The sequence below is a fragment of the Nematolebias whitei genome, chromosome 12 (genome assembly GCF_014905685.2).
Source record: "Nematolebias whitei isolate Nwh7 chromosome 12, NemWhi1, whole genome shotgun sequence".
NCBI lineage: Eukaryota > Metazoa > Chordata > Actinopteri > Cyprinodontiformes > Rivulidae > Nematolebias > Nematolebias whitei.
The window spans coordinates 33,346,009-33,369,872 of NC_056509.1; the positions used below are offsets into that span (position 1 = coordinate 33,346,009).

At 39.0% G+C, this 23,864-nt stretch overlaps 1 protein-coding gene across 2 annotated transcripts; it reads right to left on the bottom strand.

Annotated features, from left to right (window-relative positions):
- Window positions 1–1,253: 1,253 nt before the first annotated feature.
- snx9b (sorting nexin 9b) lies at window positions 1,254–22,833 on the bottom strand. 2 transcript variants are annotated; one of them, XM_037685453.1, is made up of 19 exons: window positions 22,505–22,833; window positions 20,965–21,051; window positions 18,386–18,460; window positions 17,439–17,555; window positions 16,853–16,930; window positions 15,815–15,980; window positions 12,292–12,427; window positions 10,730–10,814; window positions 10,404–10,529; window positions 10,170–10,287; window positions 9,954–10,084; window positions 9,647–9,750; window positions 9,153–9,256; window positions 8,929–9,006; window positions 7,999–8,075; window positions 5,344–5,433; window positions 1,804–1,918; window positions 1,627–1,718; window positions 1,254–1,477 (listed from the first exon to the last, which is right to left on the bottom strand). In XM_037685453.1, the coding sequence occupies exons 1-19, from the start codon at window positions 22,514–22,516 to the stop codon at window positions 1,430–1,432; spliced, it is 1,839 nt and encodes a 612-aa protein (XP_037541381.1). In that variant the 5' UTR covers window positions 22,517–22,833; the 3' UTR covers window positions 1,254–1,429. The 2 variants fall into 2 exon arrangements, with proteins under 2 accessions (XP_037541381.1, XP_037541382.1); XM_037685454.1 differs by lacking the exon at window positions 16,853–16,930.
- Window positions 22,834–23,864: the final 1,031 nt, after the last annotated feature.

Genomic DNA, 23,864 nt, shown 5'->3' on the forward strand with positions numbered 1-23,864 from the left:
GTGAGAGCGAGGCACCATGCAGAGAACACTCATTCAAACACACTCACAAAAGGACAAGTCCGTGAATACAAATCATTGTTTAATAAATCAAAATTTGCTCCTCATTCAATGACACTATATAGCAAATACTTCTATACATAAAATATTGTAAAGGCAGGAACCATCTGGCAGGTCCAATAGAATACATATACATATAAATTTATTTATATTTTTATTGTCACAAGTGATAAGAAAATAGTTAATAAAGCAGAAGCAGGAAAAAAAAAAAAAACTTGATACATGACATAATCCAGGACCAATGACTGTTGTTGCAGCAACACTTTCACACCCATCATCGCCACAATTTCTTCAAGCAAGAACATTTTGTTTGCACAAGTTCAACAAAAAGGAAGTAGTTTTTCAGTCTGACTGAAGTCTGAGTCAGACTTTAACGATAAATGCAAAAATCTAATGAGTAACGAGCCACATCTCAGGTTCGGTGTTCATCGTCCTACAGTTTTTTCACGTCACAAGGTGTGCTGCAGTCTGATTGAAGAGGGCTGGAACTGACTTTCTAAGACATAAGAAATGTGGATAAAGCAGGAAGAAGGTGAGGCTTCCTGTTAGCTTTTGAGGAAGCGCAATATTGACAAAGGAGGAAAGCACTGCCAGCAGTGGACATGCTGAGGACAACAGGCTGCCTTTTCCTACTCTTCCAAAGCTTGCAGTTTAAAACAAACATGAATCTGCATAATTTGAATCACTCATGAACAGAGTTGGTATTTAAGGAGCCAGAACAGCTAGAATAAAGCAGGTTTTGTCTGAACAATGAACGGTAAAGCTTTAAATTGCAATTAAGGCACATTCTGTTTGGAAATTACCTTAATGGAAAGTAGTGTGACTTTGGTTTTTGGTGAAAAATCACTACATAACTATGCAAAAAGCAAGGTTTTGCACATACTTTACCATTTAAGTACACGCATGACCAAAAAAAAAAAAAAAAAACTGTTGAGTAAAACTTTTAACATGATCCCATGTTTACACCCTAGGTTGTACAAAAACTGTATCACAGAGACCAACACTCCTGCGATGAAAAAAATTCTCAAAGAGCAAAAAAGGATGTTGACTTCCTGTTACAAGCGATGGACCTTGGACAAAGGAAAGCGTGTTTGTAAAAAAAAAAAAAAAATAAAAAAAAATCACGTGTTCACCTAAAACGAACGTCAAAGCCTTCTCAACTCTGGCACCCCTGAGCGTGCTTCAACCTCAGAGTAGCGGAGTTAAGTAAGGGCAAGAGCTGCAACTGTTGGCATGTGAAGAAAAAGAAAAGATGAGGTCAGCATGAAGGAAAAGAAGAAGTGAAATTTATATTGGGGACAGCGTAAATGCGAGACAAGCAGAAAACGTTTTGGATTGCTTTATCTTCTCGTCTTGTAGTGTGAGACTGCTGTCACATTGTAGTGAACTGACTGTGCGCTTGTCTCAGCTTTGCAGCAATCTGGAAAAATCAGAAGGAAAAGCTTACGTCAGTACAAACGTTTACCTGTTTAGGCTCTTCAGCTGCTTCTCAGTTAACAAGGCAATGAAAACGTCACACTGTAACAGACTCCAATCTACTGAATGAATGGGCAATATAAATGCCTTTACCGTCTCGTAAAACTTGACTTGCTCCTCCAGGTACAACTGCATGACCCTGTTGTAGTCATAGATTCGGTTGCTGTGGAAGTGGTTCATCTCAGCTGCGCCACAAAGGAAAAACCAGGGAGATCAGATGGCATGGCATGACGAACCTCACTGCTAATGCTGACTGAGGCGAGGTCCTACCTTGTAAGGCATAAGACATCGTGCTGAGACGTTTGGCCATGATGCCTTTGTCCTGAGTGGTGATTTTATTGGTGGCCACTAGCTTGTCCCCTTCCTTCACCTTGTCTATGGCTGCCTGGAACAAAAGAGCCCAAACTTGATCGGTTCACCCAGGCCGTTTTTGATTCATCAATACATTTAAACACCTGTAAGTGCTATATACCGTATTTTCCACCGTACACATCGCTCCGCCCATATAAGTCGCATCAGTCCAAATATGTTTAATAAAGTGGAAAAATACATAAATACGAACAAGATTAACACTTAAAAACGATTATTTGTTTGCTCGACATTATAGTAAAAGTGTGTCTCAGTTGAACTTCTACTTAATAAATGCACTTTAACAGTCAAATTAATTGTATTAACATTTGTAGCAATTGTAGCGAAATGAAGCTGATTTGACGGTTGCTCCAGGCAAGCTGGACAAAGGTGGCAGGTTATGGCAAGCCGATTGTGTCATTAATAGCTACTTTTACCTATTACATGACACAATGGCATGCCATACTGCTCGAGCGCCATCTAGCGGCTGAACATGGTAGTGTTTAATATTTTCAGTCAGAATGAATGAAAACGGTCAGATCTCAGCCAAAAATTTGTTTATAAACATGGGGGGAAAATCCATAAATACATCACTTCGTTGTATAAGTCGCAGGGCAGGAAAATTACGCACAAAAAAAAAACAAAAAAAAAAAAACATAACTTATAGGCCGAAAAATACGGTAGGCTTAGATGAGACTTTAAATTGTGCCAGTGAACAAACCGAGGAACACTTTTTATTTCTCTAGCTCTTCTTTTGCCATTTCACTACAAAACTTATCCTCCGTTCAGATAGAACAAATGCAGTAGATGTATAAAATTATGTTGTTCTGAATGGAAATGGTTTACAACTAATTTTCTTAAAGCTTCTCTTTGTAGAGTTCAAGAAATAAATGTTATTAACTGTATGCAATAGGAAGTTGAAGCTGTTGTGTCACTTCTTGTTCCTGCACTTTCCAGCACAGACTTGGATTCAGACTTTGTCTGACTCTTAGGATAGTAAGAGTTTGGATATGTTTTACTTTGCTTACTGTCAGAGAATTTTCGGTCAAGTGTTATGAATGTTTTATTGTGTTTTTCTGAGATGGCTTAGAAACATATTTCCCTCTACTCTGAGAACCTGCTGTCTACGAGGACACTCTCTTATCTTGACCTGAGGTCGTCTCGCAGTGCCTCCTTGGTGTCATCGCCATGAGAACATGCCCAAAACATTCTCTTATCTCCATCTGGAGGCTGACTCGCCGACGGCCATGAATCATGTCTTGAATTTGCCCCTGGGATTAATAAAGGACCGTATTTTTCAGAATATAAGGTGCACTTAAAATCCTTTAATTCTCTCAAAAATTGACAGTGAGACTTATAATCAGGTGCACCTTATGTATTAATTCTGGTTGTGCTTACTGACCTCAAACTGGTTCTATGTGGTTATTGTGAATGAGTTGAATAAAGTTTGACTAATTTGACTGTTGTGTTTTGCTTAATGCACTTTATAATCTTATAGTCCGAAAAATATGGTACCTATCTATGTCTGTACGGCTGACTGCAGCCGGCTACAAGGGAACACACGTTGGTCTCTGCTGCTGTATAAAAGTCTGCAGTAAACTATACGACGCTCATTCTGTGACATGTCCCATGCATTATGTATCGATGTAATCTGTCTTGAATGGGTCCTTGCAAGTAAAAAAAGACTCTTAAAAAATCTTCTCCTGCCATTGAGTGTGGCTCTTTTGGGTAAACAACATTAATGAGAGAGAGTTTCTATAACACCTTTAATTTTTTTTATGGTTTTGTGAATTCAAAATTTTGACAGCATTATCATCATCATTATTTTCAAATTCCTCTAAATTCACAAGAAGCACATCCAAATGCAACTGTCTGTTATGAACTAAGGATCATTATTTTTCTTTCAAGTCACCACTACCCCCGAGACTGAGTCTCCCTTTTACTATTAATTTGAAGTGTCCATTATTTGTTGAGCTACTCTTATAGACAAATGGACAATCCTTCAAGACACCTATGTGTAAACAGTTCTTTTTGTGTTAATAAATCATATCAGCTACAAAAATATATTTTTTAAGATTAGTCAAAATACCAAGCGTAACAAATCTGTTTGTTGTAACAACAGAGTGTTTTCATGGAGAAGATGATGACATTTGAGTATCTGCTAATGCAACATGTACAGTAGTCCCTTGCTACTTCGCGGTTCGACTTTTGCAGTACACAAGGAAAAAAAAAAGGTTGTACACGACACGATTGTCAACTTTAATATTACTCATGTGATTGGAACTGTATGGGATACAGTAAAAGGTTAAAAAAATTAAAATACTTCGGACAGGCGCCGCCATTTTGTAGTCTTCTCTCAATAAGCCTACATTGTATTGCTGCTCAAAAAGACTACATTTCCCAGAAGCCCCAAGAAGCACTTTCGGTCGCTGCTTTCTGCAGAAATGGAGGGCAAGTTTTGATCTGATCCGAAAAAGTTTGGTCCTTATTCATAGTGACTTCGGCGCTCAGTGGATGCAAAGAGCTGTACGGAACTGACCGGAAATTGGACCAGAACCGTACTTCCAGCCTCATCGGTCAATCCGAGTGCTGCTTGTCGGCCCATGAGGCCTTTCGAGCGGGGAGGCGTTGCTTGGAGGTCCGGTGTTTTCTTTGGAGCTCCACGGGACATTTTTCATCTGGATTTGGACTCGATCAGGACCATTGTGTGTTTTTTGTTTGCAGTACGTAGTTACTGTACAGTACATATACACATGTTGTTAAAATGACAGAAGTTTAAGAGTTTAGAACATTGAAAGAGTGTGGGAAGGGTTTCTAAAGCTTTAATATATATATAAATACTAAAATAAATATAGCGTTCCTACTTCACGGTTTTTCATTTACAGAATGTAACTCCCACAATAAACAAGGGACTACTGTATAACATTTCAATAAGAGTGTCGAGAAACATTTTTTGATTGTCAAGATGACTTCACCGTTTTACTCCTTTTACATTACAAAGAGTGTGAACGTCATTAATCTGTGGGATGAATGTGCTAAAGGCAGGACAAGGTCCATTTGTTAGTTTAGGTGTGAAACATAATTCATTCGAAGATTTTCATTGTTTAGACAACTTGTACTAAATTTGATCAGAGTAACATTTGATCTCTGAAGCAGCAGGACATCTTTACCAGTAAGATCTCCTATAAAATATGAACGCAGGGCACAAATACATTGTTTCATGCTAAAACAGAAAAAAATAAAATAAATCAGCAGATAGCTATATATAAGCGATATTCGTGGTATATTTGTGTCATAGTTCTTACTTTAAAAAAAAATAAACCCAGCTTACGGAGCTCCTAAACTTGTCTGTGAACTAGTCCTGTGCTGGTCCATCAGAATGAGTGCTGCTTTTATTAATGACATGTTGACAAGTCACTCGTCATATTTCCTGTTTCAAACAAACAAAAAAAGAGGATATACCTTATGGACCCCAATGGTGTCAGGGAAGCATCCGAGAAGACCTTTGTATTCATTGTTGGTCTCCATGAGGAAGTGAAGGTCTTTTTTGGGCTGAAAAGAAAGCAAAAAACCAAGAAAAGATAAATGGAAAAAGGAAAAAGTGATACTTCAGTAAGAACCTAAAATGGTCACAGAAACACCAAGGTTAACGCCAAAGCAGGAAATGGTGCAATAACTTGATAAGAATGAGGACAGGGAAGTCCCTCAGATAACACCACCATGGATTTAGATGGACATATGTAAGATGACACACTTTATGGACGTTAAGATACATGAATAAAACATCTACTGATTTAAAAATAGGCTGACTAATCTGATCAGACTGTAAGTCAATGCAGCCCTTTACTGTTTCAGTCTTTTAGCTCCTGAGGAGAACCCATGTCCAGACATGATTTGTCCCCAAAACTAAACCAAAGACGGGACTACACCTACAGCCAACAACTAACAAATCATCTGGAGCAGCACGAGCTTACCAAATGAATCCTTCCTCTGGAGGCTGCTGGGACATCAAAAAAAGCCAAGAACTTTATTATATAGAACACTGATCAGACTACATAAAAACAATTCAAATAAAGCGTCAACTTATTGCAAAGGCATGAAGATGTGCAAAAAAAATTAAATCCATATTCAAATTCATGACCATAAACAAAATCTGTTAAATCACTAGAGACACTGAACAAGTTTGAGTTAGTTGCTGTTTTTCTCATTTATGGTTACAAAACCTTTATTGTGAGCAGAGGAATTATGACAAATGCAATGAAAGATGGGCAAAACAATGCTTTCATTAAAAAGGTTTTGGTGCCAAGTCTATAAAAAGATATATGAACGCTGTAAGTTGAGGGGAAATATTGAAAAAAAAAAAGCTGGAGTTTGTCCTAAAGGTTGGTGTCACATCTAATTTTCTAACGTTGTGACCGGATGCCAACAACCACGTCCATTTGTTTACCTACGGAAACAGCCAAAGTGACTGAAAATATGAAAAAAATGGCAGCGTCCATGGAAGAGCCATATGGAAACCAGAAGTTTGACAATGTTAATGTGTTGGTACAGTTTTACTTCTACTTTGATCTGTAGAAAAGTCATTTCGCAAAAGTGGTGTTTGAATCCCGAGCTGTCTTCATGGCACTCCACCGCCCTGCTCGATTCTCAATATTTATTCTCGATATTCTCTTTTCCTTCACGTTTAGCAGCAGATTCCCTCCCATGTGCTCTCATCTAAACTAAACATCTTCTCTAAGGTGCTCTGCCTGTCTGATCCCACCATATGTGTACCTATACAGATTACAGCTAGCTTAATGTTGTTCAATCATGTGCCCCCAAGCTTTCAGATGGTTTTGGCAAATTCAGCCAAGTGTGGACCCAAATGCCACAATTACATATAAAAAAATATGTGGAAAACTGCTGGAGTAAGAGTACAATTACAAACTACCACCATCTACACACACTGGTTATAACTCTTGACTCATAGTTGAGGTTTTCAAGGCCTTTAGGAGTTTTTTAAGCACCTTTTTCACTCGGATTACTTTCAAATGAATAATTTTGGTCCTTAATTCATTTAATTCTGATCCATCAATCACTGAGGCATAAAAAGGCTCCTAAACTTGAATACTGCTACAACAATTCAGCAACAAATTCTATTTAAAGTTGGATCTTTAGGCACTTTGTTACCAGCACTCTGTCCAAGGCACAGTTTGTTCATGTTATTTATGCCAAATCGATTAAAAATATCAAAGATAAAAAACTTGACAAACAGTAAGCTCATTTGAAAGATGAGGCCCGGGGATTTGTGTCAGGGCTTTGCCAAATGTTTTCCTTTTTCCTAAAAACAGGACTTTCAGATAATGTTCATCTGCTGAAAATAGTTTATTTTTAGGTCTGTCAAGTCTTCTTTTGTTCTCTTTCCTCTTTGTTTTAAAAACACTGCACATTACGCTGTTATGATAAGGTACGAGGACTGGACAGAAAGTGATTTTAAAAAGCATCAAAAGTCCAAATAAATAACTTTTTTTAAATAAAACCTGTAGAACCATTGATAAAAAACACTTTAAAATATTCTAAAAAGCCTGGCTGCTTGGAAGCAAAGTGTAAAAAAAAAAAAGAGGTTGCTTAAACCTTTGCACAGGACGGTAGAGATCTACTTCAGGAGAAAACAAACTAGGTTTCCAAACGTTGTACTACAAGAATGCAAAACGGTTGTATTTACAGATGCAACAGATACTGTGATCTGAGAAAGAGGAGTTCTAATATAGACGTTGACATCTTTAAATCATCTCTTACAGTTTGTTTTGACAGAAAACAAATACTTAAAAACCCAACAGCCCTAAAAAAAAAACCTAATAAAGCCCCAACCTAATGCAGTATTTTTAATTATAAAAACCTGAAGGCTGTAATCTTTGAACTTTGCAGGCAATATTGACAGAAAGACAGTTGCTTGCACATCGGAAACCAGAAGAGAGATTACCACAAAAAGACGGAACGCTGTTGTGGTTTGAACGTGAAACTGGGCCAGCTGCAGCAGAAAATTCAGCATCTATGTGAGATGCTGCACTCCATGGGGAGAGCTACTTTCTGAAAAGTATCAATACAGTATCTTCCAACAGCAGCTGAAGGACCAACCTGCTCTGCCACCAACTGGGCAATCTCTTCATACGTTTTCCCCGCCGCCGTCAAAGCATCAGTGAGAGTCGCCTCGCCTACGGCAGAGAAGGAATTTTTAAAATATTTGCCAACATCTGCGTACCATATGCTTCTACTCATGCCTTTCTTTGGGAGCTATATGAAGAAAGAACAATATTAAAAAAGGCAGAAATAGCTCCATGTCAAATTTAGAATAGAATTCAAAATCTTACTTCTAACCTACAAAGCTCTCAACAACCTAGCTCCATCTTATTTTACAGATCTTACTGTCCCATATTGTCCTAACAGAACACCTCGCTCTCAGACGAGAGCTTACGCGAGGTTCCTAGAGTTTCTAAAAGCAGAATGGGAGGAAGATCTTCCAGCTCTCAGGCTCCTCTCTTGTGGAACCAACTTCCAGTTTCTGTCCGTGAGGCTGACACGTTGTCCAGTTTTAAAACTGGGCTTAAGACTTTCCTTTTTAATAAATCCTATAGTTAGGGCTGGCTTGTTATGCTCCCATAGGCTTAGACTACTGGAAGACAAACTGACCTCATTTCTTATAATGAATTGTTGCAATTGAATAGTTTTCATTTGAAATTATTTATATCTGATATGATTCTGGACCTGCCATTGTGTTTCTGTTCTTCTCAAACCCAGCCAGTCGAAGCAGATGACCGCTTGTCCTGAACCTGGTTCTGCTAAAGGTTTCTTCCTCATGAGGGAGTTTTTCCTTTCCACTGTCGCCTTCATGCTTGCTCAAGATAAGAGTCTGTGATTAAGTTGCACTCAAAGCAGTCTGCTCCTCAATGTTGTTAACTTACTTTTTATGGATATGAATATTTCTGTTCAGTGCCCTGAGATGACTTCTGTTGTGACTTGGTGCTATATAAATAAACTGAATTGAATTATCACATTTCTTGTCTGTACCTTGGTATCCACTATTGTTGAAAACAGAGGACAGGTTTTGTAAGGCCTTTCCTATTCTCTGGTATTCTTTTGGCAGAGCTGTGAAAAAGACGAAAAAAGAAGTTGGCAAAATACTCATCATCATGAGATTTTTTTAAACATATAAATAATAATTACAGCCTAAGGTAAAGGTGAAGCCAGCGTGTGGTAAACACTCATTAAGATTCAGAGCGGAGTCAACGTACGTCCTGTGCATCTCTTCCAGTGCTCGTTTCCCACCGTGAGGATTTCCTTCACGCCATCGTCCATGGATTTGGTAAACCTGCTAAACTGATCACATTTCTTCTCCCTGTCCAAAAATAAATAAATATGGGTCAGTATTAAAAATATAGTTCAGATCTGTTAAAAGGGGTTCTGTGGAAAAGTGCTGGCGTAGTTAAGATCTTATCTGTTGTAGATGGTTCTTTGAACGGCCTCAGTTTGAAGAAATTATATTTAATTCTAAACAAATTAAAATCCACTTTGATCTTGGTCTCACTTGGACTAGCCATTAGCTCATCAATCTGGTCAGAATTAAACAATTTCTCCAAATTGAGGTCTAAAGAGTGCGATCGACAACAAGTGAGAAATCAATTGTTCACAGAATCTGATTTCCAAAAGATCCGAACTCCTTCTTTAACGAACATAAAAACAACTATGAGATGTAGCTCTTGTTTTGGCAGAGCTTGATTTAACTCACACATCTAAAGGATCCAGTTCCGGAGCTTCAGGCTCTATTGTGTTGAAGATCATCACTCCAACGGTCTCATCTTTCTCCGCTTTTCTCTTCCCGATCTTCCAGTCCTGCAATCAACCGATAAATCAAGTCACTCAATAAGTCCTTAACTTTTACTAATAACATTGTTAGGTCCAAGCTATATTTTATAAAGAGTTGAAAGTTAAATATTTTGCACAAAGTCCATTTCAATAATAGAAAATAGTCTATTTTAACCTTTTAGTAATACAGTTAAAGGGGGTTATACAAGTTAAAGAAAATCACATTATACCTTCTCATCTTTGTACGTGAGGAAAAGCTGAAATACTTCGCTGCTAGAAACGACAGGGTGTCTGCACATCCTGATCACCCAACCCTGCAGACGCTCCATACGCATCTTAATAAACTCCTCCTCAAAGCGGCCTTGGAAATGAAGTTATGAAGAGTGTTTTTCAGGTCATCTTTGCAACATTTTAACAAACAAATGGTTGAAGCGAGAGGAGCTCACCTGTCACCTGCTTGTCTGGTAAGGAGGGGATGGGGATGGCCGACCCAAATTTGTCCAGTAGCCTCTCGTACAGCCAATCAAAGTGCTTGTATCTATGATTGACTGGGCGGTTTGTGGTCTGCAAGCCAAAAGCAGGGAGTAGGCCAGAGAAACAAGGGATAACATTTAATTTGAAAAACAATTGAGCGTCCACTGAATTTATTTAATAATCTGAGAAAGTTTCGGCGTACTTACGTTGGGTGTGATTTGGTACTCGATGTAACTCTTGAGGCCGTACATCTTCGAGCCTTTCTTAGGATCGGCTACAATACAGTCCAGTTGATTTTCTGGGTAAGACCACACAGGACCAACCTCTCCCACCTGAACACACAACACAAAGATTTAGAACTTTCTCAACTTTGCTCTTAGTCTGTTGCAAACAAAATTCATTTTAAAACAAAGTCAGTAAAGATGCTAAATATAATACACCGAGTGCATCTTAAAACTTCAATGGTGTGCATAAAATATTTTTGGTAATGACTAGTAGATTGTATAAATGTGTATGTTTAGAGATAACTTACATAAATTGGCAGCTTATCTTTGTCTTTTGAAATCTGCTTATTAAGAAGGTAGAGCTCAGGACCAGACTTGGAGAATCCTGGAAACCTGCTCCAAAAAAAATTAATCTTTTTTACAAAACTGTTAATAAAACTCGTTTTAAATTTATCATGGCAGAAATAATGGGGGACAAAGTAAAACCCAGTTTGTTAATTTTTATCAGTTTATTACAAAATAAATGTTGAGCAGAAACTCTCTCTTATCAAGACGAGGCCTTTGAAACAAAGCTCATCAGCAAAAGGGAACAAGGTCCCATCACTACGAAGGTGCTGTGTTTTTGCAATCCAACTACTTCTTCACATTTTCTGCTATTTTAGACATTCTTGTATCAAACTGTTCGGCTCATTCAACAGGTGGGTGCAATAACAATTTTTTTTAACATTTACATTTTTCAAAACATTTTACATTATTTACATATAACTTCCTATAGAAACATCAATATTTTTATTATCATTGTCCTCTTTGAAATCCGTTTCAGTGAATTTGATTTGTTTTTGTCTTTTTATACTACGTTATTTATTTATCTAGGGAGTCAGCAGATTGCTTTGAGTCTTCACTTCATCGCAGTCTCCCATTATTAACAGCTACTTTTAAGTACTGTGTTGCTACTGTTAGCTTCTAGCTACTTTTAGCTTTTTCTTAGGCTTTTGCTACTTTTAACTAGAATAATTTTGCTACTTTTAAGTAGCCTTTTGCTACTATTTGCTTTGAACAAACCTTTTGCCATTTCAGCTTTTAGCTAGCAATTGCTACTTTTAATGAATATTTTGCTTTTTCTTAGCTGACCTTTGGCTACTTTTACCTAGCCTTTTGCTACATTTATCTGTCATTCCGCTTCATTTTAGCATCTTCCTTCTTTTAGCTAGTATTTTGCTCCCATTAGCTAGCATTTTGCTCCTTTTAGCTTTGACCTAATATTTTGCCAATTTTGGCTTTTAGCTAGCAATTACTACTTTTAGTTAACATTTTGCTTTTTTAGCTAGCCTCTGGCTACTTTTACCTAGCCTTCTGCTACTTTCAGCAGTCATTCTGCTTCATTTAGCTAGCATCTTCCTTCTTTTAGCTAGTATTTTGCTCCTTTTAGCTTTGAGCTAAAATTTTGCCAATTCTGGCTTTTAGCTAGCAGTTGCTACTTTTAGTTAACATTTTGCTTCTTTTAGCTAGCCTTTGGCTACTTTAATCTATAGCCTTCTGCTACTTTTAGCAGTCATTCTGCTTCATTCATCTAGCATATTTCTTCTTTTAGCTAGCATTTTGCAATTTTTAGATAACTTTTTGCTCCTTTTAGCTTTGAGCTAATATTTTGCCAATTCTGGCTTTTAGCTAGCATTTTGCTTCTTTCGTATTTTAAAGTTTCACTCCTTTATAGCATTTAGATAATGCTCTGCTTCTTGTATCTTTAAAGCTCATGTTTAGCTTCTTTTGTAAGCGCCAGCTGTCATTCAGTCTTCAGCAGTCACATTTCTCTTGTTAAATCTTGTTCCTGTAACAAACTCTTCGTGTATTGTCTTGTAAAAAATCTTACTTGTTGAGGGATATTTTCATTGAAGATGAATGCGTTCCACCTCTTTGCATTGCTCCACTTTCTCCCAATTCTGATTCTGCGTAACCGCCAGTGGACTTGTCATCCCACTCATCGTCCCACTCGTCAAACTCTGCCCCTGAGGTGGGATTCATCAGATCAGGCGTTAGATTCAAATCGTAGACACAAGACAACCTTGTTGTGCTCGGCTCTACAATGTGTTTAATGATTTATGGCGTTTAACGAGCAACAGTTAAAAAAAAAGGTACTCTTTCTAAAGTTCTCCCACCAGATGAGTTGTATCTTTCTGGATAAAAGTCTTTATAATTTGTCTTATCAATTTAGTTTTGTTATTAATTTTGTTGCTCTAAAATTTGCTCAATCAAGATAAAGACAAAAAAAGTATAAAAGTATAATTTCTTCTCATAAAATAAATCCAAATCTCAGTTTTAATGCTTACCGGGTAGTTACCGCCGGTATGTCTTAATTTCTGATTCAAATTTTTAAAAATAGTCTCGTTTTGATGCGTCTGGAAGCTTTTACACTTGCCCATGTCATGTTCAGCGTTATCAAAATCCAAATATTTAACTTGGCATGCGCTAAAAACATCCCTCGAAACCAGAAGGTGGAAAAATCAGCACACCATCGGCCTTTTTTCATTTCTTGACGAGTCCCGTGAGTTCAATTGATGCTTGGGAAGGTTTGAAGAATTCTGTTCAAAGCAATTTGTATTTGAACTTTGAAGCAACAAGACAAATACAATGTTTATTTTCACACATGCACTTAGTTGGATTTCAACATTAATGGGAAGCAAAGCCAAAAACAAATCCACACGTTTGGTCAAAATTCTGTCCGGTATCTGAATTTCTAAGAACAGATTTTGTTTTAAAAAAAAAAAAGTATTCCAAACACACAACCCAGCTGCATTCTCCTAAAATTCAATCAGTTTTTAATACCCATTTCAAATGGTTTTCCTTTGTGCTTTTGTTTTAAGACAGCGTCTAGATCCAAACAGAACAAACACACTTGAATTATTCGGCTAAAACTATAACAATTCTGCTGTAGCGGCCAAAAAAATGAAGATTTGAAGCTTTAATACGGTTCATTGGTTGCCGTCTACACCGGGAGGACTCCCAGTCAAACAAGTAGAAGCTGCCTTCTTTAATTTGAAGAGCAAAACATAAAAAAAGCCCTTTGTGCAAATTACCACGAAGTTATCATAGCGTTAGTGTTTACCTTCAAACACATGCTTTTTAAAAAGGAAATATTCTATTGCATTTCACTAGTTTCACTTCTAGCAAACACTTCTCAGCAGTTCACACATTAAAATTAGGAAACACCCATCAGGCAACAAAATGATACCTGTGTAATCAATAAGGTAAGGATATGGGTAGATGTCTTTGACTAAAGACAAAAAAGAAAAAGTCTGTTATTTTTTTCCTCACAGCTCATTTCATTTGTTCTCTTTTCACAAAAGAAAGTCTGAGTCACTGCTCTCCACTACTCAGAGGACGATTTTTCCAGTCTGGTAAAAACAGAATTATGATCCCGCTCACAACTTAAAGCAAGAGGGTCAAACCTGGTAACAAAAGGAGGCCAAAAATAAAAAATATGGTTAAAAACAAGGGTAAATTTCAAGAAGTACATTAACATAAGTCAGAACAGGTCTTAGTTCATATCTTAGATCTTATTACTGTTTTTCTTTTACATTTTATTGTTGGATGTAACTGGGACCCTGTGTACATAATTGCATTCCACCACATGTAACCATATGTGGTGAAATGACAAAGAATCTCTGAATCAGCAGTCACCATCATTTCATGATTGCAGGTTCATCTGTTGCTCTTTCCACATAAAAATATATATTTTTCAACACATTTTTTGGGCTTCAAAGTTGACCAGCTATTATGAGAAGTCTGCACTAAATACACCATGCTAGGTTTTTAAGCTAAATGAGAGGTGACAGAAAATAGTTTACATTTATAATATCATCTTAAGGGCCACACAAGATGTGCCCAAGGGCCAGATTTGGCCCTTGGGCCTTGAATTTGACACATGTGTCTTAGAGCGTCTCTAAGGTGGAAGAAGACACGCATGAAGTGAAAAAAAAAAAATTACATCAGGCCCAGACGATGGATCAAAACTAGTCAGTTTCAGATTAGTTATTATTATTTATTCACACTTTGACTCAGGGTAACTCGAGGATAATATATTAAACAGTTTGATTACGCTCTTGTTAGTAAAATAATAAATCCTTCACAGCAAACCCAAATTTTTTACATAACTTTAAGACAATATTCTGTGCTGTGATGTCATCATATTAACTATGTGTTTACAGAACTGGATTGTTGCCAACAAACTTTATTTATCCAACTAAAACCTCAGTCTATGTTGTTTATGTGCTGCTGTGGCCGCTAATATGAAAAGGACAAAGCAAGAAGCCCAACAAAAAAAAAAAAAAAGACTGCAACATTTGAGTAACAGACCATGGGTCAAATTTAATTTATGCTAATTAGCGTCTGTCTGTGCATTAAAAAAAAACAGCTATGGAAGTGGACCGTTCTGTTGATGAAGTCCTGAAACTGAACAGTCTACAAACGAGAGCTTATTCCAGTAATGAATAACGCAGTTTGGAAGGTGCTACGCCCTTTTTTCCCCTAACAGCTTGCTTTTTGTTGCTACGACACAAGCAATAAATATGAACCCAAGACGCGCTTTTGGCCCCAAAAATATTTATTTAATGGGTTTACTTCAGTGAATAAACTGCTACATTCAGCTTAGGGTCAAATAACATCCCTCTTACATTTAACTTTATTCAAATGTATGTTTTTTTCTTTATAGTTCTGGATCAGACGGCAAATTGTGGTGAGGAATAGTCACTCAACCTGAGCATGAACAAAATATAATTTAAAAAAGCAACACACAGTTTGATCCGTTTACTCAATCCACTCCAGAAATATCAATAGCAACTTTCATTCCAGGAGTATTTGAATAAAAATAATAATGGGCTTCAATAAGACATCCTTACGGTTTTGAAAATGTTATATTCTCCTAGGGACAAAAGCAGATAAAAATGATGACGTCAACATCCCAGCAGCAGACTTATATTGCAGCCTTACGAATAAAATAAACAAACAAATTAAAAACATAAAGCACAAATTCAGAAAGAGCAGCAATATGTGTCACTACCAGCAGTGAATTAGAAACAACGTCATGGGAGTTGAACATTTTCTTTTAGTACTACAAATTTATCAAATATCACTTTTCATCCTTTCTCTCCTCCTGATGACAACACTTGTGCATCACCAGCATCTCACGGTCATGACTCATGAATTAAATACTCTCCTCCCCACTTTTTTGCCTTCTAAGAAAAACAAAACACCCATAAACATTTACACCCAATTCAGGAGCAAATATAACCACAATCCTCCGGTGCCAAATTAGCACTTTGCTTTCAGAATATAAACACCAGAGACAACTTTACTGTAGTACACACACAGCTGCTGAGAACAGAATGCAGGTTTACCTGGACCTTGGTACACCTGAGGGTGGCCCTGCGATACAGAACCCCACGGGTCTGCAGCACTCCTCCCAGTCTGAGTGCCCTCCGGATTAGACGCCCAGTTGTTGTTGTTGGAGCCCGCCGAGGGGTCAGCATTCCACACTGACCAGGGATCCTTGCCATTACTAGCCTGGGAGACACACAAGGAAGAAATTTTGAGGAGCAGGACTGCAACGGCAGAGAGAGAGATGATGAAGGACAGACGATGTCTGTTTCATGAGAAGCTGACAGTTGTCTTAAAACAACGCTTTTCCAAACGTGACACAGATCTGCTCCACAGCACCACGAGACAATTCAACAAGGACAGCTTATAATTAGTAACTGCAGCATTTTTGGAAAAGGTCATCTCTAATTTCTAAACAGGAGAGAATATTTGCAAAAAGTTACCATTTTGAGCACATGTGAGCTCAAAATGAAAGTACACGGCATGCTTTTCAAACTCGCAGGCACAGGCATGCAAAGGTGTGTGTCTGTCGTTTTGTAAGTTCAAATTAGCATAATGCTAACCAAACTTTGAGGTGATGAGGTGTAGAATTAGAGGTTTCAAAGCAAACTGCTGCAATGCCACCAACAAACCAACACTAAAGCAGTTAGGAACCACACTGCGCCATGTTTTTTTTATTTACCATAGGGGTAGTTTGGTTTAAACTACCAGTTAAACTAGAACATTGTTTATATTGATGGCATTAAAACAAATGATTCAAAATAAATACATGTAAGATTTGTCAGCGAGATTAGATCATTCTTTGTACATTGACTAAATGAGGTTTGTTCACATGAATTGAGAGTGGGAGTTGATTGGTGTGATGTGTGTGTGTGTGTCTCCACCGCAGTGCAACCAGAACAGAGAAGGTGAGATCATGCTTTTTTTTTTTTTTTCCAACAACAGGGGGAAAGTGTCAGAGCAGGCCAATCAGATGGCTTTGGTGTGAGACTTGGTGAGGGCAAGAAGGCTTCGACTAATGCCTCGTCACGCTCACCACCCACCAAAGTGGCGATTACCTCCTCAGGGGACGAAAGGGAGGGGGAAACCGGGGTGTCGGGGGTGTCCGGCAGGGCACTCGAGGCCCCAGCATCCACCTTGAAGGGGAACAGAAGGTGACATCATCACAAAGCGCCTGCAGTGCAGGTAAATCCTGAGCAGACGAGAGGGTTAAAGTGATGCTTTAAGACGTGCTGGAGGAAAACAGCTGGCACGTTTCCTGCAGTGGCTCCTAAACGCACCAGGCCTCTGATTTTTTTACTGAACCAGCAAGGTACAGCGTTTCAGTGGAACTTCCTGGCAGCTAAAGAAAGAACACTTCACCGAGTTTGTTTCCTCTCTGCTCTGTATTACTAAAGGAAAGAAAGCTGCGTACGTTTGACTTGACATCTCACACAGCTGCTCTCACTTCTGCATCGGAGGTTCGCACAACCAGCAAAGTCTCTCAGACTTTGTCATCACTTACATCTGCTTCATCCGTCATCTGCAGTGCACGTGTGTGAGCAGGAGAACAGAAACCTGACAGGCTGTTGATACCGTTGTGTATATTTATAGGTCTCAAACGTGGCTTTGTGATCTCTTCCTTCACCCAGTTGAGGACGTTACCTGTGCAGGGGCTGATGATGGTGCAAACGTGTCAAAGAAAGACAGGTCCGGGGCTGCAACGTTTCCTACAGCTGCAGGAGGTGCTGTTGTTCCTGCTCCTTGGAATGCTTTGCCGAACTATAAATAAAAGGATAACAGACAGATTATTTACCCCAGATAGTCCACTCTGATTTAATGATTTCTAAAAGGTACATTCCTTCACGGTAACATCATCTCCTTGGCAATCCCCTCCTGGCTTTGCAAACAGTGACTGCACAAGCTGGTGACTTTCAGACGAATGCTTTTCCACTTAATGCTGTGGTAACGGTTTCATTTTCACCCGTCTTAAAACTTTTCATCAGAAGAAATCTACAGAAAGTAGATGCTCGAGAAACAAACTTAACGTCTTTTTCTACACCAACCAGTCACTCGTATGTAAACTTATTATTTGGTTGAAGAATCAAAAGAACCTGAGGTGCACACATTCATATGAACTTGTTAAGCTTGTGGTTTTTATTAAATCACTCTCATCTGTAAACACAGAGGAAGGAAGTCGCGGAAAGTGTTTAAAGAGAAGCTAAACGGTAAACGTCACAGACTCGACTTTTAATCAGACTCGGCCTCTTTACAAATGTCTTTGGGATGAATCATATCCACATGATGAAGTCAGAGTTACTGGATCAAACTGGACGAACGGTCAAACACAGAAAAGCGCTTTAATCAGCAGAACTTCTGAAGGAGGTGCATCCTGTTGTGATTTCACTGTCAGGCAAAAAGACAACCCCAAAGCGTGGATACAAATCCTCATATGTGACTAAATAAAATAAAAAACAAGAAGATTAGAATAGCAAGTAACGGAAAAGTCTAATTTTAATTTCCCTACAAGTTGTTTTGTTGTTAAATCTGCTGCAGTGATGTTTGTGTTGTAAAAACTTTTGTTGTATCAAGATCTTTACTGTCGAGCTTACATCAATGTAATCTTCAGGCACCAGTCCAACTTCCCCTTTTGTATTCTGTGCTTCAATCCAGCCACCTCCAATACCCTGAAACAAGATAAAACCCAGATAAATATTAGCATGAATGACACGGGCTGGCTATGCAAAAGAGAAGGCAGGTGCATCGAGTGCACATAAAGAAAAAACGCTGAAGGGAAGTTGCATAAAAATAAAACTTTGAGAATGTGTTATTATTGGAGGTAGACCAGTTAGTGTTTTTCAAAGGTCAATTCCAAACCCAGTTTTTAGAAAACGGACAGCCGATGGACAATTCATTAGGGTAAGAAGAGAGTCCAGCCAGGATGGAGTAGATGGGAAAAAAAATTCAAGTGATTTGTGTCAAAAGGGTGGCAGCAAAATTCTAAGGAAAAGTTAACAAGACAGTGGTGAGACCAGATATATTGTACAGTCTGGAGACAGAGACAGAGACAAAAAGACAGGAGAAAGAACTGGAAGTGGCAGAAATGAAAATGTTGAGGTTCTCCTTAGGAGTGACAAGGATGGATAAGATTAGGAATGAGATCATCAGAGGTACAGCACAGGTTGAACAACTGGGAGATAAAGTTAGAGAGACCAGACTGAGATGGTTTGGACATGTCCAGAGGAGGGACAGTGGTATACAGTAGTCCCTTCACGGTTCAACTTTCGCGGACTCACTGTTTTGTGAGTTTTCAACATAAGATTGTACACGACACATGATTGGCTGATTGATGGAAGGCGACCAACCAGAGCATTCTGCTCTGTATTCTGGGCACTGATTGGCTCAGTAACGTATCATTAGTCTGTCTGCTCTCTTTCGCTGTGCTCTTTAAGGACCGGGCAGCCCGGTCCCCGTCCAGGGACCATATCTCCGGCATCCGTATGACCCTCCCCATTTGCACGCCTCCAGGAGCGCTTCCGGGGGGCGCCTACTCCCGTCGAACCCGCGGCACTTGCGGCCACCACTGGTGGAGACTTTCCTCCGTGATGCCCGTGTCCTCGCGCTCACCTCCCTGGGACCGGCGGAGGAGACCCGCTCCATCGGGGGAAGGAGGGCGCCGGTCACTGTGCGGGCAACGAGTCGGCTCTCCGGGTACACCCCCACTGCCACTGCCAGACCCCGACGCATCGAGCTCTTACCCGGTGCAACGCTCGCTATATCAAGAAGGACAAAATATACGGATACATGTATATAAAAATACTAAAATAAATATAACGTACCTACTTTGTGGATGATCACCTATCACAGGGTTGTCTGGAACATAACCCTGCGATAAGTGAGGGACTACTGTATTGATAGTAGGATGTTAGAAATGTAGCTGTCAGGAAAAAGACAAAGAGGAAGACCAAAGAGAAGATGGATGCAGTTAGAGAGGACATGGAGGTAGTTGGAGTGAGGACAGAGGATGCAAAGGACAGAGATGGAGGAGGACGACTCGATGTGGCAACTCCTGAAAAGGGAACAGCCAAAAGAAGAAGATGGGACGAATCATTAAGCCAGTTCCTTTGTTTTTGGCCTCAAAGTCTAATATTTTAATGCTGACACATATGACAGAAAGCACAATAAAAAGACATGGAATCAAATGTAAAAAAATACTCTAGTACACTTAGATTTACATGACTTTTAATAGCTTAATAAGCTCAGAATCAATGCCAAGTTTTTTTTTTTAATGGGTCAAAATTGGTTCAAGTTACCAGCCGACCAATCAATAGGTCCTCCTCTACATATCGTTACTCTGAATTCTTTAAGTACTATACGGTGTGCTAATGTTTAATCAGAATCTTCCTCCTCTGTCTAGATTTAGGTTTGTGTTAATACCTACACTTCAAGGGCATCTACGCTGATAGCCAAGGAATGGGCTCCAAGATATGAACTCAAACCCCAAATAACCATGAGAACAAAGTTTTAGACACAAGTTAAAAGTGTGGGGGGGAGGAACATGAAGAACAGATAACCCAGTTATCTATAAAATATTGTTACCAGGACAGTCTCGTCCACCGACTGTTAATTTAGCAAAGAAAGAAAAAACTCTAACCCTTCCTGATACAGCGAGCCCTGGCAGACTTAGATTAGAAAACTATGTAGGTCAGCACAAGGTTAGTAATCTTTGAACCGGTGAAAACTCACTGTAATGACATCATGTTTGTTAGGTCAGTATTTTTCTCTCGTGCTTTCGTCCTTTGTACATACTTTTGACACCGCGCTTCATTACGACATGACAGCATGTGGTTTGTTCTCTAAAGAAGTTGGCAAAGCAATAGGAAGAGTGTCACAAACATGTAATGACAGGTTGTCGTAAAGAATGTTTTGAGTAACTCATTTCAGGAAAAAAAAAATTCCCAATAGACAAAATAAAGCTTCTCCGTTAAGAAAGTGCTGATCAATTCTACTGAGGCCCACGTTTAATTGTAATTATTAGTACAATCCAAGGTTTCGAGCAAATCAAACACAATCAAGCTGAATAAATTGCTGATAGACTCAAAGGTTGTTGACACAATGGAGTGCCTAAACCCTGAACTCTGTAAAGTGATGGTAAAAAAAAACGCAACGTGGCAGCGTTAATTGTTTTTACCTGGTTGGTGATGGTGACTGTCTCGCCTTCTCTCACTGTCAACTCATTGTTTCCGGGCTCAGCTGTGAAGTCGTATAAAACCTGTGCCTGAAATAGATCAAGACAGACATAACTGATTAAACAACTTCCTTACATGTGTTTGTGTATGCTAACTAACACATATATCAGGATAAGTGATGCCTGTTGCAAAAAAAAAAAAAAAAAAGTTGTGAGAATAAACAGTCATAGGGAAACAGGCCAAACTCGTTCTTTCAGGCATACAGGTGATGCATATTAAACACGCCAGGTTTACACAAAGCAATAAGCAACATGGTGCCTAAATGTCCTCTCTGACCAAAATCTACTAATCTGTCCTTTACCCTGGGGCCACACATGAGCAAACACACAGTATTTATTTATTAGTGAGAGAAAGCAAACTAAAAACGTTTCCAGGATGTTGTTAAGTCTCCAGAAGAAAATCGTTGAACTGTTCATTAACCTTAGAGACGGAAAGAGAGACAGAACAGACGTTCATTTTAGTTTCAGCCGGCCACATTTAAAAACAGAGTGATAGGCGTTTTTAAATCAGGAACTGCATAAAAGTGAGTCATGAATGCTACTGGCACAGTTATCTTTTATGCAAGTCATCTAGATCTCGCTTATAATGTGGCATGGCAACACTGACATATACGTCTAGTGGCAGAAGAACTGTGACAGTGTTCACACTCATCTTCCAAAACAACAATGCATCTTGTTGCTTAAAACTACTTCTTGAAATTATATTTGTGAGATGTTTGATACTTCACACTGCTTAACCAAAACTTTCAGTATGACGAGACTGTGTGTTAGTTCTTAAGCTGCAACTTGGCGTGTAAAAGACTTATTTTTACCATACATTTCTAACTGCAAACTTTTTTTTTTTAATGTGTTGAACTTATGAGTCTTTTTACCTCCTAAAACACATTTACTAACTAAGCTGGCTTCACTATCTTAAATCATTAGATACTCAGAAACAGATTTGTAAGTAATCCAACAGCATGTGTAAGTAAAACATTAATGAATGGAAACAGTAAATAATACTTTAAGTCTGTATTAATCCGATAACATTATGAAATAAGACAATCTGGTAAATATTGTTTAACTAAATTATTTTAAATCTACCAACTTTGGGGGGGGTTTACTTTAAAAATAACAGTCTGTTAGTTTTCCTGCTGCTGCACATCAAAGACTACATTTCCCAGAATTCCACTGACGCAGACATGACCCGCAGTGGGAAGATAGTAAAATGTCACAAGACTTTTTTTTTCTTCTTTTTTTTTTTAAATCTACATTTTCCATGTTTACTACAAAAACAACGGCTTTTACGTTAAATACACGCGTACTGTCAGGGACTATGACAAACCGTTCACAAAGTGTTCAGCTTTAAATACGTAGCTAAGTGAACGCGCGGATAAGAAACTACAACTCCTCTCGCACAAAAACCAACTGTCAGTGGAAACTGCAGCCGACTGTACGGGCACAACACGGCGGGGGAAAGCGTCTGAAAAGTTGGCGGCCTTACCTTTAGCGCCATTGTGGTAGCATTGATCAATCATTAAATATAAAACCCAAACAGGCCCCGTGGTGTTGAAGAGCTCCAGTCCTCAGCTGGTCATTTTACCCCCCTTCTCCTCCTTACTGCAGGCCGACGAGACGGCAGCTCCCCTGGTCCAAAGCCGCCGTAACACCCTGTCGCTGCTAAACTATTAAAACCCCGTAAATCGTTGAAAAACAACAACCGAGCAGCCTGACAAAAAATAAAATTAAAAAAGGGCAAAAAACCGGAACTTGTTCGGAGCGAAGCCTGAACGGCGGTAACAACTGCTGACAGCCCGGAGGAGGGAGTGACCTGCGACTGAGGGAAACCGGAAAGGTTGTCCAGGTCCAATATGGCCTTTCTTCAGTCAGCTACAAAGTCCAAACGGTCTAAATCCGCTCACACCACGAGAAAATAAACTACCATCATGTAGTAAAAATTAAAACATCACTAAATATCAATTCAACGTTAAAAACTACAAACTCTTGTGTTGTTTAAAAAATATATAAGACTATTTCTGGGTATTCAAAAGTACTCATTGGTTTAAATTATTATGATCACGGGTCCGTTATATTATTATTATTATTATTTTATCTTTTGATAGCCAGGTTATGTTTACTTTAAACTGTTGCTCAGAGGGTGGCACCCGCGGTGTATGAAGATAAATCAGTATCAAAAGTATTCACGCAAACCTACAAGGGGAATGTATGGGGCAATTTTACTGACATAAGTCGAGAGCACACATTTTCAGTTTGAAAGCAGGAATTCAATCTCTTTGTTCTCAAAACTTGTAATGCATGCACTCAAAACTTCTGCTCTCTTTCAAATATGCTCTGTGCTCTCACAAATCTTTGTGTTCACGCTCAGACTTTCTGCTCGCGCGCAAAACTTCTCTCTGCACGGATCAAATCTCCGCTGGCAAACCTCTCTCTCGCGGAACAAGGAGTGCGATCGCCTGGCAACCGTCCCAGCCAATAGAATGAAAGTGTTATTCGGGTAGAGCTGTCATTTCTAACCCAAACCCAGAGCCCGGCCCAGCTCGGCTTTTGATTTCATCAGTGGACGCGTGTGGCTGACGATCCAATTATATGGTAATATGGCTTGCCACACTTCACCAGCTGCACATGGCCATTTGACCGCATGCTGACCAGCCTTGAAAGAGGTAAAAACAGGTTCAATTAAACTTCAGATGGGATGACTGCCAGGTAGTGATCCATCCAAAGCCCAAATGGACGTTCATTCAGCTGCTGGACGGACGCGGCCGATGACCCAAACAGGTGAGATCCCAAAATATCCAACATGTCAGAGCAGGGTCTGTGTCTGAATAATGCAGAATGCAGGCAGA

Coding starts and splice junctions, on each gene's coding strand:
- snx9b (XM_037685453.1), bottom strand. Junction 18,461..20,964: donor CAGTCACCATCACCAACCAG/GTAAAAACAATT, acceptor ATCTTGTTTCAG/GGTATTGGAGGTGGCTGGAT. Junction 17,556..18,385: donor TGCCTGAAGATTACATTGAT/GTAAGCTCGACA, acceptor TTTTATTTATAG/TTCGGCAAAGCATTCCAAGG.